This window comes from Pristis pectinata, chromosome 4 (assembly GCF_009764475.1).
Source record: "Pristis pectinata isolate sPriPec2 chromosome 4, sPriPec2.1.pri, whole genome shotgun sequence".
NCBI lineage: Eukaryota > Metazoa > Chordata > Chondrichthyes > Rhinopristiformes > Pristidae > Pristis > Pristis pectinata.
In genome coordinates, this window is record NC_067408.1 from 92,250,519 (window position 1) to 92,269,671 (window position 19,153).

A 19,153-nucleotide genomic window follows, 5' to 3' on the forward strand; every position below is an offset into this window, starting at 1 on the left:
TCCTCACCTGTTTCTCCTTTCTCCAGAAAAGTGCATCTTTCATGCAACACCACATGAGGAATAATGGTGGGAGAATTTCCATCTTCCTCTCGTGTGATGCAATGCATTGATAATATTTTCTATATGATACTTATTTGCTAAGATGGAAATATGTTAGATTGTTGTCTTGTATGGGGTATGCAATTCACTGTTGATTATGGTATACAGTACAAAACAATTTTATCTCTAAATTCACAAAGTTGATTCAATATGGAAATATTTTATCAGCATTCACAAGCAAGTTGCATTCTATTAATGGTCTACTTTGTCCTTTGGCCTAATTGGCACAGAACATGGCTTTTGCTTTTGTCCTATTTAAAACCAATTGAGTGTTCTTGTGTGTGCCAATTTCATATTGCCCAGAGCAATGCATGGTTTTACTTCTCTCACACTTTCCCATTGTTTTCAATTGGAGACACATTCTATTCATGTAATAAATCCTTGTTGCTTAAGACAGTCTTTTATGATGTCATAGAAAAAACCTGAAAAAAATCATTGGGAAAATACTGTACAAATGCCAAAAGTTGAATAAAATGCAGTGTTCTTCTCAGCCATGGATTGGAATTAATCCAAGGTTGGCAGATTGATTTATTTTCATATTTTGATTCATCTTACATAGTTACTTTACTCTGTTAGATGCTGTATTTTATTAACAATCCATAATATTTGGTCTGGCCAACAGTATTCTGTCTTTTCTCAGTCTGGTCTCCTAGGACAGACCTTGGGTTCACAGCACAAAGCTGCATTCTAAAATCATCCCTGTTACTACATTATTTCATAAGATTTCTGAGAGATGATACAAAGAAGAAAATGTCATTTCTCCCAGCCTGTGAATTGTGCCTAGTTTATTCTTTTAGAGTATAGAGCAAAGAGTTTCATTTTGCATCTTCCCTCTGAATAATTGATAATACTGGCTATAAAGTTCTCCCTTCACTCACCTAGATAATTACCACCTTTCCATCCCAGCCTCTTGGTGGATCGTTCAGACTAATTGTTTAGTTTTAATTGTTAAATCTTAAGATAATCTACCACAGCTTTATTCTGCATATAGTGCTATTTGTCATAACAATCTGAATATAATTGTTTTTTGTATGTCTTTTTTATTTGTAGATAAAAACAGGAGTTAGTTTGCACCTAACTTGGAGAAAATTTTATCATAGGTTGTCTCAGAAGTATGTAGTATTTGTGGAGAAGGGAGTCAGCGTTTGTGAAGAATAGGAGGAAATGCTTGCAGATGTTATAAAAACCAAAAATCCTGGAAACATGCAGCAGGTCAGGCAGCATCTGTGGAAAGGGAGAGAGTTAACATTTCAGGTCATAGAGTCTGTTCCTCTTTCTACAGATGCTACCTCCTGAGTGTTTCCAGCATTTTCTGTTTTTATTTCAGATTTCCAGCATTTTTAAAAATTTTGAGTATTTAAAAATGGTCTTGTCTGTAAGGCCGCAAGAGATGACAAAGTGGTCTTGATTATAAATGTTTATATGGAAGACAGGAGGACATAGAAATCAGAGATGGCAAGACTTGTTGCAGGAACAGACAGAGGTGACCAGGAAAGCAAAAGAATGAGTTATGCTCACTCTATGACTCTGCCAGAGAGGGCTAGGGTGCAGAAATCAGGGGCCAGCATTTAAAAGGAAATTGATTTCTGTGCTGGATGGATTGCAGGGACCTTCCACAATGTGATGGATTATATGAGGAAATGGTTTACTGACTTCATGTAACTCCAGTCCGATAATTCTGCCTCCAGGAAAATGTTTACATTCCTGTTTTCAAATAACCTCCATTTCTGGTGACAGACAGTGAAGAATCTTGGATAACACACACTTGGCTCCCTACCTATTTAATGCAGACAGGTTTTAGTGAGGGGACATAGACATCAGCCCCCTCATCTATGGTTGGAACAGACCTAATGACTGTTATACATGGCTGCATTACAAATACAACTGGGCCTTGTTGGGTTTGTTACATACCAGTAAAATAGACACAATGCAGACCAGCTTCTGTCCCTTGGTTTTCTGTTGTTTCTTTCTGGGTGGAAATAAGGCTGTACAGAATTCAACATCTCATTCCTGACGTTGCGAAAGTGAAAGATGTAAGAGTGTGGCTGGTGTAGGTTTGTCTATGAGCATTGAATCAGAGGAGAACGGTTGAAAATGAGGTTCAAATGAGGTAAGAGATCAGAAACAAAATCATTTTAACTGCAGTATGAATCTTTGGAGCAATCTCAGGAAAAGCATTTAATGGTGGATTGATTACAGTATTTTTTAAAAATGCTGTAAAAGGATTAGATTGGAAAGGAGAATGGAGATTTATACGTGTGAAATGTAATGATAAATTGCCATTGGAGACAACGGTTCTTCTGAGGAGGATTTTGGGGGAAGGGATTGAAGTGGGAAGAGGTGTAAATGATGTGGTTTCTCAAAAGCACCATTTTCATACTTGGATAGAGGAAAATGTTAGACTTTTATCTGATAGTCTTTGAAAAATCAGGAAGCACTTACAGAGAGCTGTCTCCTGGGAGATTAGATAGCTTAAGCAAATGTCTATGAGTCTATTCAGCCAAGAGCACTGATATATCAAGTAACTTATGCTCATTCCATGCTGTCTTATGTTTTTACGTTCTTACTTTATCTTAACAATAGAATAAGTTTCTTTTACCAATAAACAAGATTTTAGTTTGGAACGGTGACCTTTCTCCATAGAGTTAAGACATCATAACTTGCAGAACACTGGAAACTATTTTGAAATGTTGTCAATTTATCTGCACTTCTCTGTTTTGGTTTCAGGAGGTAGTACAGGAACATCTCCAACAACTTCTAGCCCAGGAACTCCATCCCCTTCAGCATCTTCCCATCTGCTGTCTCCATCTTGCTCCCCGCCAACCTTCCACCTCACCCCCAATACCTTTAATGTTGGCTGCAGGGAGAGTCAACTCTGCAACCTAAACCTCTCCGAATATCCAGCTTGTGCCCGAGGCAACATGGCCACCTTGCAGAGTTACCCAGCTCTAGCTGAGGGTGGATACAACCGGTTACAAGGTCCTAGTGCATCTTCTCAACCACCAGCAGAAACATTTGTTCCACAGAGGACTTCTTCATTAATTTCTGCAGTACCCACCCCTTCTTCATTACAAGGCAACAACAAGATGGATGCTTACAGCAGTCAACTGCCACCATTTACTGCTTCCCAGTTTCAATACGTCATGCAAACAGGAAGTCCTGCCTCTAACACCTCTTCATCTCACATGTTTAGTGGTAGTCATGTCCAGCAGAGCTCCTACAATGCCTTTTCATTACATAACCCCTATAATATTTATGGCTACAACTTCTCTGCCTCACCCAGACTGGCAGGCAGCCCTGAGAAACTTAATGCATCCCAAAGCACTTTACTCTGTTCCTCTTCACCCAATGGGGCCTTCAGCGAGAGACAGTTCTTGTCCACGGGAATAGATGGGATGCATGTGATTGGCTCCAGTCCTACCCAGCAGCCGCAGAACGCATGTGACGCCAGACAGTATGGGACTGTCCCAGGGAGTTCTTCACAAATGTCAGTTCATATGGTATAAAAGCAATATTTAAAAATAAAATCTTTACCTGAGTTGTCCATACACATACAGCACTATGCACTACGGCCTTCACAGTGGATTGATGTCAGTACCAGTTATGTAGAAATATTGACTACAGAGCACATTAAATCTAATCTTCCCACTTTAACTGCCCTACAACACAGATGACACAATGATCTTTGAAGCTGTAGTGTTATTGGGATAAATAACCCTTAGCTAATCTACCTATACACTACACAGAAGTAAACATAATCGGGTCTCTATCATTGTCTAGAACTTGTGGATATTTACCCTTTTACACACATTATAGAACATATAAGTGAATCTGTTGCTGGAACAGCTTAACTTCCAGAAAATGGATAACGCCTGTCCCTTGTAGAGGCAAATGTGATTTGCATTGATAATGGACAGTGTATCGTGTCTAGTTTTCAGTAAAAGATGCTTGCATTTCTTGAAAGTATTATATCCTGTTTTTGGACCTTTATTGTGCCAAGCTCTAAATTGTAGTGTTCAGAATTTTCTCATCCTCCATTTGGCCTCTGCACCAATTGTAGTATTTCACAAATAGCCCATTCCAAAGTCAATTTCATAGGCCCTTAACAGAAGAACTTTGTTTTAAGTTTCTAAGAAACAAGCTTTTTGCTCCCTTTTTGCAATTTTGCAAATATGTATTGTTGGTTAAGTAAAATACCTAACTTGATCAAAGTATAGAAAATTCAGACAATGGATGGATTTGGGCTCGTCTGGAAAATAAATGAAAACGTTTCTCATCAGTGCTGACAAAGCCTATTAATGTTGAAAGTTTGTTTTTCTTTCTACTTTTAACCAACTGTTTGAATTAAATGAACACTATTGGAAATATTGCACTGATCCAGATGGGCACAGTGTTGTGCAAGTAGCAAAGCACAAATGTCATGAATTAAGCCTTTGGGTGATAAAGTGTACTTGCCTGCCCTATTGAATTCCTTAGTTTGGATGTGCCATGTGAAATAGCTGAAAGGCACACAGAATCTTCTCATCTCTGGATGGTATGACAGCATATCTTCATCCAAAGAAGAATCAGCACTTACTGAAATAGTCTTGGAACTTGGTGAATTACATGTAAGGAAAGTCTTGACTCTTTTGTGCTAAGTGTTTGGATCTGCTAATCTAACAATGGAAACTTTCCCTAGCTCGTATAATTCTGCCTGTATTGAAGCAACTCCCTGTAAACTGTTCCTGTAAATCAAATTAAAAATGTGTGGGGAATAAAACTGTGCTTGTGAAAATGTTCCTTTTAAACAAAGGCTCTCATTATTGGATTGAATAAGCAAAATAATTGGAAAGGGGAAGGCTGAGGAGTAATTTATTCAAGGTGCATATTATTAGGGGCTTGGCTTTAGTAGAAGGGAAGAACTAATTTCCTTTAGCAGAGAGACATGGTGACAAAAAATTAAAGTACCTGCCGGAAGGATGAAAGAGTGTGATGAAAAATAACTCACCATGCGGTGGTCAGGATCTTGGTGCCTGAAAAAGAAGTGGGGGCAGAAAAACTACTTGGATGCACTCTTGAAGTATCATAAGCCACAAGGTTACAAGACAGGAACTGAAGGAGGGATTAGGTTGGATAGTTCCCCTTTAGATTGGAGAGATATAATATGCTGAATCAACTCCTTCTGTGCTGTACAGTTCTGTGATTCTATGCATGTTGTTACACTGAATAACAAAAGGGTTAATTTTTTTAGCTGGAAATAATGAAACATCCAGACTCTAGCTTAGCTCCATTAAATGCTGGGCAACTGACATGATCAGTGTTCAAGCAATACTTAGTATGCTTGTTAATTGGAACAAGGGAGATTGGCACAATGAAATACACAGCTCCCTTTCTGCAGACTGAAGTCAGGATAATGATCTGACCCATGCATCATCAATCTGATTCTATGCAACCTTCCCTGATTTGGATTTAAACCAAAAATACTAGATTTATAGAGCATTTCTAAAGGAGTATTTGTAAACTTGGGTACTTTTAAAATCCTGTTTTAGGCCTCTGAATTTTTTTCAAAGAATTAGTGACTTCCTAGAACATTTCCAATCATAGCTGCATTGAACAGCATTTCTGCTGAACTTTCTCCATTATGTTATACTGTACAGTATAAACCATTGCATTCACTGCCACTTTTTCACTCTACAAAAATGACCATACTAGCAAAGTATGCTGCACTTAGCTCTTACTTAACTGCAAATAATGTTCTTTCTCTAGCATCAGAAAATTTTGGAAGGTCTCCTTACACAAGAACAATACTTCTGTGAAGGTTCTGGGAGAAGACAAACTTGAGGAACTACCTGTATCCACCGAAACAAGCTCAGCAATATTTTGGATTAATACTTACAAGCACTTGGATAGGAATATTTCCATTTTGCCAAATAACTAACATTGTAGTTCTAAAAAAAACAAAGTGAATGATTAATTAGCCTCAAATTCAAAGAAAAAGATATTGTCTCCATAAATAACCACAAAGACTGGCTCCTGAGTTTCCAGGAGAAAGGAGCTAATAAACTTCAAGAAGCACTATAGTTTTATAAGTAAACCCTCATCAAAAAAACCTTTGAATTAGCTGAAGGCAATCAATAGCTGTTGATAATTTACACTTAATATTTGAAATTTCTTTAGTATTTCAGGATAAATTGTTTGAAGGTAGAAACACTTATTTTACAAATTAGATTTTTCAGAGTAAGCGTGCAGGTATAAACAAGATTAGGATTGCCTTTTCATCATGTCTATGTGTTTTGTGCATCAAGTGTCTGTAGTTCAATGCTATCCTCAGATGATCATGATTTTCCTGCTGCTTTACATTAGGGAAATGAATGAGCTGACCAATGTTCATGAGGAATCCAAGGATTCTACATCAAAATGGGGAGCTCTATGAATGGGAATGTAATAAGGATATTGTACTGTAGGATTAGATAGAATAGATACCTCAACAGGTTAAGTAGCATTATACAAGTGAGCCCTTCAACTTAGTAGTGTGTTATGCTGGGGAGATCTATGGGCCCATCAGCTCAGTTATAGGGAGATTGTTGGATGAGTGGTATGCTGCTGAGGAAAGTAGATTACAGAGAGCTCATTTTCATCTGGAAACCAGGAGCTGAACTGTGTCCTACAACTGGCAGTTATATGAACTAAGCAATTACTTGCACAAAGATTCTAACTCTACTATCTGAGGGTAAAAATAATTATTAAATGAAGGGTAATTGTGTCAGCCTAATGCATTCACAGAATTTCAAACTAATTAATAATAATGTAAAATATCAATAACTAATTAAAGACTTCTCAGAAGTTCTAAGAGCTTAGGTGTTATGTGAATTTATTATTATTATTCCATTTCCCCACCATAACTGTTTCCTTCTTGACCTCCGAAGGTTTCCTCATTACAACTATTTTAATATGGCAATAACTAGTTCATCTTTCAGTCCACACCCAGCCCCATTAAACATTTGTGTTTAGTAGAAGGCACATGATGTAGGATAAGGTTTAATGCAAGTCCTTTCAGAACTTTCTACAAAAAGCTAATGATTGCGGCAATGGACTGCTCACATCTTTCTCAGGTTTCCTCAGCACCATGTCCCAGGCGTGTGCGTACACAGACTCAGGGACAAGTTACAGTGTTACATCTTCAGAGTTTGGGTCGATTCGTACCAAGCAAGTTCAAAGCAAACACTGTTAAGAACTTGGTACAGACTGAGGTTTTACTTATATTATTTTCTTTTAATATTAATCTTGTTTCTGTAACCACAAACGCTAACACACTTTTATTAGCTACATTACATTCTACTTTGAGATAATTGATTTACTGTAACCAACATTTTAAACTATATCTGCTCAAACTGAAATGCTACTGGTTAAAAATATTCAATTAAATTTAACAAAAACATTTATGAAGGAAACTTCTTGAACAATGAGTAGTTCAAAGCTCTATCCTAAATGTTGGACACCAGCTGAGAGATATTAGTACTCTATTAGTATACAGTATTGTTGTTGGGGTTAGCTGTAATACTTTATGTAAATACATATCAATTATTTATTTTATTTCCTAAATAGTTCATTTTTGGAAGTTTCAAACTACCCTTTTTTTCTTTTTTTTTGAAGATATTATCATTATTATCTGCTAGCAATGATTCTGGAACTGAACAGCAGAAGGCAAGTAAGATACTTGAAAGTGTCATTGCAATTTTGTTAAGAGCTGATGCTCAGTTCCTGCAATCTTCAGGGATACCCTGTGGGAATATCTGCATTGTGATAACCACTGATAACGGTTCAACTGCAGTGAGATTTTTATTCATTGAAAACTGTGTCTTACTGTGTGAATTTGTCCTTCAAATTTGAACATGTAATACAACTGCTGGGATTCATGTATTGATTGACTATGACATCTTACAGGAAAAGTAATAGCAATGATTATTGTTGATCGCCACTTAAAGCATGATAGTCACATTTTAAAATCTCATTGCTGGAATTGACCTGAATGTAGGATCCTTCCGTTTTGGATATGAAGGAGACTGCAACAATGTTGTGCCCAGAAGATCATTATGTTTTTGCTTCTTTGAAAGAAAATAGAGTTGCCCCCACAATTCTTTGAGTATAATTTAGCAAACCAATCTAGAACATAAAGCCCCATGTACAAAGTCAAATTGCAGCTTTGTTATGGTTGGTTATTCCTGAAGCAAGATGAGATGTAAAGCAATAAGGCTGAAGAAGAAATCGGTAATGGAATCCTATTTCTGCGCAAAATTTTAAGTAAGCTTCTTCCATTAGCCGACTCCAGTAGTTTGCAATGAAACATGATAGTAAGTTTCCCAGTATGCCAGTCAAATCAAGTTTATCAAGCACCTTTGGAAGTCATATAAATGGTATAATTTTACAAAATTTATCCAAACTCTCTTAAGTAACAAAATCAGATTTGATGGATGAAAGCATTGATAAATATGCTTTGTGATATGTTGTTTATAAAGACATATTTATATGCTCATGGTAAATCATAGATAATGAAACGGACTGGTCAGATAAATGTAAAATGTAAAAGTTATAAGAAAATGCCTATACACAAAAATGTGTACATAATGAATATGAGTAGAGAAATGTTGCAATAAATAATTCTGATTGCTTATCTTGTTGTGAATATGTTATGGGAATGCATTTCTTTTACTTTTTTTTACACACGTGTACATCATTCTCTGCGAATAAACCATGGGTTTGTGTTCCTTCTCACTGAGCTTAATGTTTCCAATTTCCTTGTAGGGTGCAGTAAATCACAAAAAAAAATCTTCATTTCAGCATTTGGAGTCTCCTAAAGTTGTGCACATTTTATATGCTGTAATAAATCAAATACAAAAAGAGTTTAAATTTGTTGCAGATGCAACACCAAAAATGTCACATTTCTATGATAGGTGTCCCAGATGTGGTGAGGATGAGCACACTGTCCGAGGATGCCTTGTGTGATTTGGTTTGATCTTTATGTGAACCAAATCCATCCTGTTGACTTGAAAGTTAGTTCTGAATCAGTCCACGCAAACCACAAGGGAGAGTTTGGCTCATGCTACTCTGGCTTCGATTTGTGAGTTTGAATCTGGTTCAAATCAATAATATTCCCTACTTCAGGTTTTATTGAATCTTTGACCCAGATATAAAGGATCACCTTTAATTATAGCATAGATATTGTACATTTTAACTTCTTCCAGCAAGGTTCAAATAAGATTAATATATTTCTAATGGATTCTAGTTCCAGATGTGTTACTTTTCCTCACTATCACATTCATAATTCTGATAGAATTTCTCATTAATTGTGCACAAGATGAAGTAAATATAAGTTGAAGTGGAATGCTAAACCTGGTATAACACTGAACAAATTCTGTATATTGTTCTTTTTAAAAAGGTACATTGAATTAAAGTTTGATAATTAAGTCAGCTATCACACAGACCCATAAATTAAATAAAGAATAAGTTGTAGCTTTTAATCAAACTAAATTTTTATTCAATAGTAAATGAAAGTAAAATAAACTGTAGATATTGGAAATTTGAAATAACAACAGAAAATGCTGGAAACCATCAGTAGATCATGCACCATCTGGGGAAAGAAAAATCAAGTAATGTATCAGGTCCAATACTCTGCAATATTGGTTTGCTTATACATGCAGTGAATTTGGAGGATTTTGCAGACATCATTAGTGTTATCTTTCCAGTGCCTTCAGCTGCCTATTACAGTTTTGTGCAAGGTCTGAGGTCCTGATTGTCGAATAGTCTTTTCCTCAATCAATCAAAGGCTTTCCTGGCTGAATGAAATTGGTGGTGAATTTCATTATTGATACCTGCCTGAGATATGGGAAGTTGTCCATGTTCTCTAGGGTCTTGCCATGAACTGTTACAGTCAGAGGGTGGAGTAGTGCAGCAACAACAGGTTGATAGAGGGTCTTTGTCTGGTGGAGGTTGAGTGTATGACCCATCCTCTCATTTGATTCAGTGAAAGCATTGATGATGGCTGGAGCTTGATCTCTCAGCATGCACAATTAGCATTATCAGCAAACTGCAGTTTGACTAATTAAGTTTGGGTAACTTTGGCTATAGAATGATTAGTTGACTGAACAGCTTCAAATTAGTTTCTAAGATTAGCTGCATGAACTCTGTTGGAGGCAAGATGCAACATTGTGTGGGGTGATGACAAAGCCTGTTTGATGTACCTGACAATGGTTCTGTTGTAATGTCCTGGCTTACATGCTATTGTAGAGCAGGTGTAGGATGGATACTTCTTCCAGTGCTAAATCTGAAGAGAGTCCCGTTAATGGAGTCAAAGACTTTGATGAGATCATAAAAGGCCATGTAGTGTAGCTAGTGCAGCTCTTTGTTGGCGCTATTGCAAGGTGAAGATCCTGTCCCTTGTGCTGCTGGATGGAAAGAGCCCACAGGTTAATAAGACTCACATAGTCTATGTGCATCAATAGGTGAATGGTTTGTGCTTGTGTTACTTGGCTTGTTCCTGTGTCATATTATTTTGCTTATGCTTACAATCAGAATCAGATTGATTATCACTGACTTATATGATGTGAAATTTGTTGTTTAGTGGCAGCAATACGGTTCAAAGATATAAAATTACTATAAATAACAAAAATAAATAAATAGTGCAAAACAAAAGGAATAACGAGGTGTTCATGAGTTTGTGGACCATTCAGAAATCTGATGGCGGAGGGAAAGAAGCTGTTCCTGAATCACTGAGTGTGAGTCTTCAGGCTCCTGTACCTCCTCCCCGATGGTCGTAACGTGAAGAGGGCATGTCCTGGGTGGTGAGGGTCCTTAGTGATGGATGCCACCTTCTTGAGGCACTGCCTCTTGAAGATGTCCTCGATGGTGAGATTACGTGCTTGGTGCATAATTTAATATAGGATGTGTCGGTGTATATTTAATGAATCTCAACATCACTGTGCCTATAGTCAGCAGGTCCTCACCTTTGATCCACTACAAATGCGGTACACATACAGGGCACATTGCAGAGGAAATTTGTTATTGAAAAGAGTCATTCATCACGTCAGGAAGTTCCCCACAAACATGCATTTTTCAGAGTTTGGTCATTCTGTGGAGGTGATTTCAAAACTTTCCCAAAGAATTTGTTATAATATGATCAATCTTAAAACTCACATCTACTGTATTTTCAGAAACTGGACAGAGTCACAGATATGGGCATAAAGGACATAATTTGTTGGTGTGGTTACATTGATATTTAAACAACTTGGTTTCTGCTATGCCTGTATAACTTTAGTGTTCTCAGCATAATATTTAGCTCAGTTTTTCATACCAGACTTCAATTTCTGCCTCTCTCAACGACCTGTTGTATATTTGTCTTCTAAAATTTTTGGTTACTGCCCATCTCGTACCTACTGAATTGGCAGGTACAATGACATCACAAAGTTGCTCCATGCACTGTGACTGGTGATATTTTGTTAGAAGGAATGAATTGCTGAATTTTGTCAGGTCACCACAATAATATGGAGATACGAGAGACTGCAGATGCTGGAGGTACTCAGCGGGTCAACCATCTGGGGGTTGATAGTCCTGATGTAGGGTTTCAATCGGCAAATCCTTCTCACCTCTCCCCCAACACAGATGCCACTCAACCTTCCGAGTTCCTCCAGCAGATTGCTTGTTGCACCTCAAAAATATGTCCAACTCTCCAAATGATGAACACTAATCTCAAGACAAGTTACAGCACTGACTCTTGGAATTTTTGCTCCTGTGGCAAAAAAGACCAGTTGATAGAACTATGTTTATGAAATGCTTGTGATATTCTTAAATAGGACGATTTAAATCCATCTCAGTCAGAAAAGACAGGACTGTTATATGTAAGGTTGACTGGCAGAAGGCAAAGAGTGGGAATAAAGGGGGCTCTTTCTGGTTGGCTGCCGGTGACTCGTGGTGTTCCGCAGGGGTTGGTGTTGGGTCCGCTACTTTTCACCTTATATGTTAATGATCTGGATGACAGAATTGATGGCTTTGGGGCCAATTTTGCAGATGATACAAAGATATGTGGAGGGGCAGGTAGTGTTGAGGAAGCAGGGAGTCTGCAGAAGGACTTGGACAGGTTGGGAGAATAGGCAAAGAAGTGGCAGATAGAATACAGTGTAGGAAAGTGTATGGTCATGAACTTTGGTAGAAGGAATAAAGGCATAGAATATTTTCTAATCAGGGAGCGAATTCCAAAATCGGAGGTGCAAAGGGACTTGGGAGTCCTTGTGCAAGATTCCCTAAAGGTTAACTTGCAGGTTAAGTCAGTAGTAAAGAAGGCAAATGCAATGTTAGCATTCATTTTGAGAGAACTAGAATATCAAAGCAAAGATGTAATGCTGAGAATTTATAAGGTGCTGGTCAGACCACATTTGGAGTATTGTGAGCAGTTTTGGGCTCTGTATCTAATGAAGGATGTGCTGGCATTGGAGAGGGTCCAGAGGAGGTTTACAAGAATGATCCCAAGAATGAAAGGGTTAACATATGAGGAGCATTTGATGGCACTGGGCCTGTACTCGCTGGAGTTTAGAAGGATAAGGGGGATCTCATTGAAACCTACCAAATATTGAAAGGCCTGAATAGAGTGGACGTGGAGAGAACATTCCTAGTAGAGGGAGAGTCTAGGACCAGAGGGCACAGCCTCAGAATAGAAGGACGTTCCTTTAGAACAGAGATGAGGAGGAATTTCTTTAGCCAGAGGGTGGTGAATCTGCGGAATTCATTGCCACAGACAGCTTTGGAGGCCAAGTCATCGGGTGTATTTAAGGCAGAGATTGATAGGTTCTTGATTGGTAAGGGGGTTAAGGGTTACATGGAGAAGGCAGGACAATGGGGTTGGAAAAAAATCAGCCATGAATGAATGGCGGAGCAGACTCGATGGGCCAAATGGCCTAATTCTGCTCTTATGTCTTATGGTAAGTCAGCACTAGAAATTATTTGAATAGCTTGCTGAAATTGAGCAGGCTTTTTTAATTTTTGTATTCTTGCTAAGTCGTCTTGATTAAAACCAGAAGACGTTTAGCCTGGTTTAGTGACATTATTTTTAAAGCTTCAATGATTATAAGAGAATGTGAGAATGTGGTAGCTTTAATATATATTCTTCATTCAGCAATTTCTGGTATTTTGGGATTGATAATGTGCGCTTATGGTAACCCAAATCTTGTTGTATTAAGATACATATTTTTATTTTTAAGAGATTCAATCTGCTTATGGACACTTTAGTCCAATAAAGAACATAAGGATAGCATTTGGAAAAGCATGAAAGATGAAAAATGGTGATAGCACTACTGAGACATTTTTGGTGAATCAATCTATAATTTTTTTGGTAACATTTGTGTAACTGCCCAACTCTGTGAATGAGATGCAGTAAATAGGCCACACCTTGTCTTTGCACTTGCACTTGCAAGTTTTTGATGTTCTCCAGCACAGCACATGTTGATATAGATGCAATTATTTTGCTCAAGTACTTAAATCTACGCTGTAATGTAGACAGAGTTGGAATACTTTACTGAATAGACTGACAGTTTTCTACATGTGCCTTAATGTGGGTAATATCATAACACATGTAAATTGAACGATTAGACAAAGTTGTCAAGACTGTTACTTTGGAACCGACCCTAGAAGAAAGGACAGCAGGCCTCTATTTTGGAAATGTCCAGTTGGAAGTGTTACAGGATTACGAATTTATTAACAATTTACTTAACTTGATGATGTACTATAAACTGGCAGTAAATTCCAAATGAATCTTGTGCAAATAACAATAATACTAAAGTAACAAATTGCTTTGAAATAGTTATTTATTCTTACCAACATTTGCCAGCAAAGTGGCTACAACTCCCAATTTCTACAGGAGTCAATTTCTTGATTGGCTATGGTACACAAAAAGTTATTCCATTTATCTTTCCTGATAATTTTTTTCAGTAAAGCCGAGTAGTATTTTTCCCCTGACAGACGTTCCTTTTATCTTTCACTTGTTGATATCTCTTAAGAGAAGAGCTTAAAAGAATTACACACTTTAACCTGGTCTGTAACCATAGGCCATTTCAGTCTGGATGGTGGATTTGACAAATGCTTTCCACCTGTTAAAGAAAGGAATGTTGAGTTAAATTTACGACAGTACTGTCGCAACCTCCGAAGCAACACAAAGTATTTTAATTAAAAAATCTGCAACTCAATATGTGTTTTGTCAACAAAAAAAAATCAAAGCTTTAATAATGAATAGTTACAACTTTTGAACTACTGCTGATAAAGTCAAAGACCAGAATGTTAAAGTTTAACATCTGAGTAGTTGGAGTTCTCAGTATCTTTTTTAAATATAGAAAAATTAATAGATATGCTGTGAGGTATATTTCTATGATTTCATTATCATTGACTCCCCCAACACGACTCCTCCTTCTAACCCCATTTGATCTTTGTCATGCCATATTGAATTAATACTAACAGTATGTTTTTTTTGACATAGTGCTTGATTAAAATTCTCCTTTACCTTTGCTACCAGATTTCAGATCTGGACCAGATGAATATGATACAGCTCTTGTTGCTGTAAGGGTGCTTTGAGGACGGATAATCTCAACCCACTTCCAGGAGTCAGTTTCGCAAAAATGTGAATATGACATAATGTGACACAGTCTTGAAATCTGAATGAAATAGCTGCTGAAATCAAGACTCAGATAACTTTAATTATTGATTTATACTTATCATTAAGTGGATATTAGCTAACAAAACTCAAGTAAGTTAGAATTCCTGAAAAAGTTATGAGAGGAGATCAAAAAACTGCAAATGCTGGAAATATAAAATAAAAACATAAAATGCTGGAAGCACTCAGGAGCTCAGGTGAGGATTCTTGGCCAACAAATTGGACACAGAAGCAGAGTCAGTGGAAGAAGATTTCAACATCATGTCAGGCTCAGAATTCATTGAGGTGCAGGCATAGGGGTACAAAGCTGAGGACTCTGCTGCGGAGTCAGAGAGGGGGAGATTGGAGTGGATGTTGAAAACTGGATGATATGCAACACCTGCCCATTCACCTCTTCCCTTCGCAACATCCAGGACCCCAAACAATCTTTCCAGGTGAAGCAGCAATTAACTTGCACTTCTTCCAATCTTGTCTACTGCACTCAGTGTTCATCATGTGGTCTCCTCTACACTGGAGAATCTAAACGTAGATTGGATGATCACTTTGATGAGCACCTGTGCTCAGTCCACAAAGGTTATCCTGAGCCTCCTTTTGCATTCCATTTCAATTTTCAATCCCACTCCCTTTCTGACCTGTCTCTCTGCGGTCTCCTCCACTGTTATAATAAGGTCTGACATAAACTAGAAGAACAACAACTCATCTTCCATCTACGTACAGTACTTTGCAACTTTCTGGAATGAACATTGAATTCTCCAACTTTAGGTAAATTGCTCTCATCTTTTCCCATTATCATGCGTAATTCCCTCTCTCACTGTTTCTCTAAAATGCCTTGCTAACAGTCAGTACTCACACTCCTTATCATCTGATCAGCATTAATCTATCTCCATATGTTTTTTTTTTGTCTTACATCTCACTCCTCCCCCCAGGTCCTCTGTGAAAACTGTAAACCCTCCACTCTCTTTCCCCCTATTCTGACGAAGAGTCGTTGACCTGAAATGTTTCTCTTCCACGGATGCTGCTTGACTGGCTGAGTTCTTCTAGCGTTTCTGTTTTTGCTTCAGATTCCAGCATTTATTTACTTGAAACATCCTTAAGAAATGTCTACATAAGTCAATTGAATTGAACATGCTTCAGTTTTCCTTATCCCGTTACAGATAGAATACTTTAAAATTCTCACTGAAGCAAGACAGTCCTGTTGCTGCACTGTACTAATTACTTACAATTCAAGTGTTAAAAGTTAGACTGATGCTACTTTGTAAAGCAGTGACTTAAAGGGCATTATCTACAAGATGTCATAATGCTTGGTTAATTTTTGCAAACAAGTCCTGAGGAAGTTAGGCACCTTTACTACTTTCACTCTGTCTTGGCATTAAGCATCCTTTGTGACATGTATCAGGACTAAAGGCTCCACTTACTCAAAAAATAACTTTGGTGTTACTCCATCAACCTTCTGACTTGAGTGCAATTGTTGCCTTGGTACTCATTACTCCATCGTTAAATCCTGCCCATTTATCATTTCATATCCAACATTCTTCCACCTATGATTTCAAATACAATGCTCTACTACCACTCTTCTATCTATTACTCTAAACATAATCCTTTTCTTTTCATGATTCCTTCTGCAATTCTTTCCTTGGTACACCTGATTTCCAATCTCAACTTTTTCATACCTTTACATTATTCTGTGTGAAATAACCAAATCGCTGTTCTAATAAATGTAAGAACTTTTAAGTAATTTTCTCACAGTTTGCATCGTTCTTGTATGGCTATGAAATTCTGAAGATGTAAATTATGAAGCAGGTGGAAGAAAGGAAACAGTATGTCAGGAATGAAGGATATACATAACTCTATCATTTTATGTGTAAGCTGTAAAATCTAATATGGCTACCATATGCACACAGGTGCAGCATCCAAGTTTAATGTGGGAAAACAAAAAATATAGAAAAAAACCTAAGCTTTAACATCAAGGTGGCTTAATGTTTGTGAAATGGGCTTTAACCTATTTGACCTCCGAAGTCTTGAGACTTAACTTTTTAAAATTGCAGCAAGAAATTGTGATTCCAGTAATTGTTCTGCAGCTGGTATAATGCACCCTAACTGTGCTCAGCTTTTCTTATCCATGGGCTCAATAAACGGCACTGGGTGAAGGGACTTAATATCATAGGCATCTGCTGACACTCTGCAGCTCCCTCCAATAACACCAAGGTCACAGTCCCACCAGAAACAAAAATACACCCGCTCGACACAAGCCAGATAGGCTGTCTTTGAAAATATTAAAGCAGAACAGCAGTTATTTATACCTTATTGAATGGATGCCTGGAGTATTTATAGTTCAACAGAGGATTAATATCTGGTACATGAGTCTTTACTGTGTTCTGACATTAACCCACATTAAAGACACGGACAATTGGCAGCCAGCATCAAACAAAATATTTATTCAATGCCACTCTTGGTATTTTAAAATATGCCAAGTATGGCTTCATTTTGAACAAAAGTAATTAAATTTGAAGCAATTGTTACTGCTTCTACAATTACCTTTCTTGCATCATAAAATCAGAAATGGGTATGCGCAATCATCAGTGAACAATGTTTAGAACATTTCCATTTGCAACTCCTCTAAATGATGGAGTCCCCATCTGGATGCAACAAGACTAAGACAACATTTAGGCCTAGGATGAGGAACAACAATAAAATTCAAACTACACAGTGCAAGGAAATGACTAAATCCAATAAGAGAGAGTCTAACCACCTACTCTTAACATTTAACAGCATCACCATTGCTGAATTCACCACCATCAATATCCACACAGTCATTATTGATCAACCACATTAATTCTGTGGATATAAGAATAGGTTTGAGGCTGAGTTTCCTGTGGCAAGGGACTCCAAAGCCTCTCCACCATCTACAATGTATAAGTCAAGAGTGTGATGGAAAAATCTCCACTTAGCTGTAAGGGTGTAGTTCTGATAATACAATTCAAAACAAAGCATCCACTTGATTGGCACCAGATCCATCAAACTAACTACTCCCTCCCTCTATCAATAGCACACTGTGGCTGCATTGTGTATCAATTACAAATGCACTGCCAAGGCAACTCCAACACCACTTCCTAAATCCCTGACCTCTACCACTCAGAAGGACAAAGTATATTAATGCACCAGTAACTTCAAGTTCCCCTCCATATTCCACAGTTTCTTCATCGTTGCTGGATCTAAATCCTAGAACTCCCTATTCACCAATATCACGGGAGAATGTTCACCAATAAAACTGCAAGAATTAAAGAAAGTGGCTAACAATCGGAATTCTCAAGGAATCAGAAATGGAATCAGGTTTATTATCACTGACATATGTTGTGAAATTTGTTGTTTTGCAGCAGTAGTTCAGTGCAAGACAGAAAGACATAAAAATTACTCTGTTACAAAAATAAATAAATAGTGCAAAAGAGGAATAACGAAGTAGTGCTCATGGGTTATGAACACTACTTCATTATTCTGGAGGGGAGGGTGGAGGGTAAGAAGCTGTTCCTGAAACGTTGAGTGTGAGTCTTCAGGCTCCTGTACCTCCCTGATGGTAGTAACATGAAGAGGACATGTCCCGGGTGGTTAGGGTCCTTAATGATGGATGCCGCCTCTTGAAGACATCCTCGATGGTGGGGAGGGTTGTGCCTATGATGGAGCTGGCTGAGTCTACAACCCTCTGCAGCCTCTTTTGATCCTACACATTGGAGTCTCCATACCGGGTGGTGATGCAACCAGTCTGATTGCTCTCCAGCATACATCTGTAGAAATTTGCAGGAGTCTTTGATGACATACCAAATCTCCTCATGCTCCTAATAAGGTAGAGCCACTGGCGTGCCTTCTTCATGATTGCATCAATGTGTTGGGCCCAACAAATAAAGGATTACATCATTATTGGGAAGAAGGTTAGCTGCATTGCCATGGGAAGATATCCACTATAGAGGGGCATAGGATCCAAAGATGAGGATGCTGCTCATTATAGGATATATGCATAATCTTGAGATGGGACAGAAATAAAATTCTGAACATTTAATGAGAATTAGGAAGAGGGTTTCAAACAACTGAGGACACATGATACATTAAAGAAAGGAATCAGATATGCTGGGACGATAAGCCATTCAGCTTTTGTCTGGTGCATCACACACAAAGTGCTGGAGGAACTCAGCAGGTCAGGCAGCATCCAAACAGTCGACGTTTCTGGTCGAGACCCTTCATCAGGACCGGAAAGGAAGAGGGCAGAAGCCGGAATAAGAAGGTCTGGGGAGGGGGAGGAGTACAGGCTGGCAGGGGATAGGTGAGGCCAGGTGAGAGAGAGAAGGTAGGTGGGTGGGAGAGGGGAGAAATGTAAGAAGCTGAGAGGTGACAGGT

At 38.0% G+C, this 19,153-nt stretch overlaps 1 protein-coding gene across 1 annotated transcript in view; it reads left to right on the top strand.

The window, feature by feature from the left end:
• The window catches only part of tbx15 (T-box transcription factor 15), an 80,898-nt gene extending 76,015 nt beyond the window's left edge, over positions 1-4,883 (top strand). The window contains exon 8 of the mRNA XM_052014277.1: positions 2,827-4,883. Coding sequence (XP_051870237.1) covers positions 2,827-3,605 — 779 coding nt within the window. The 3' untranslated portion in view covers positions 3,606-4,883. The remainder of the gene's footprint in view (positions 1-2,826) is intronic.
• The last annotated feature ends 14,270 nt before the right edge of the window (positions 4,884-19,153 follow it).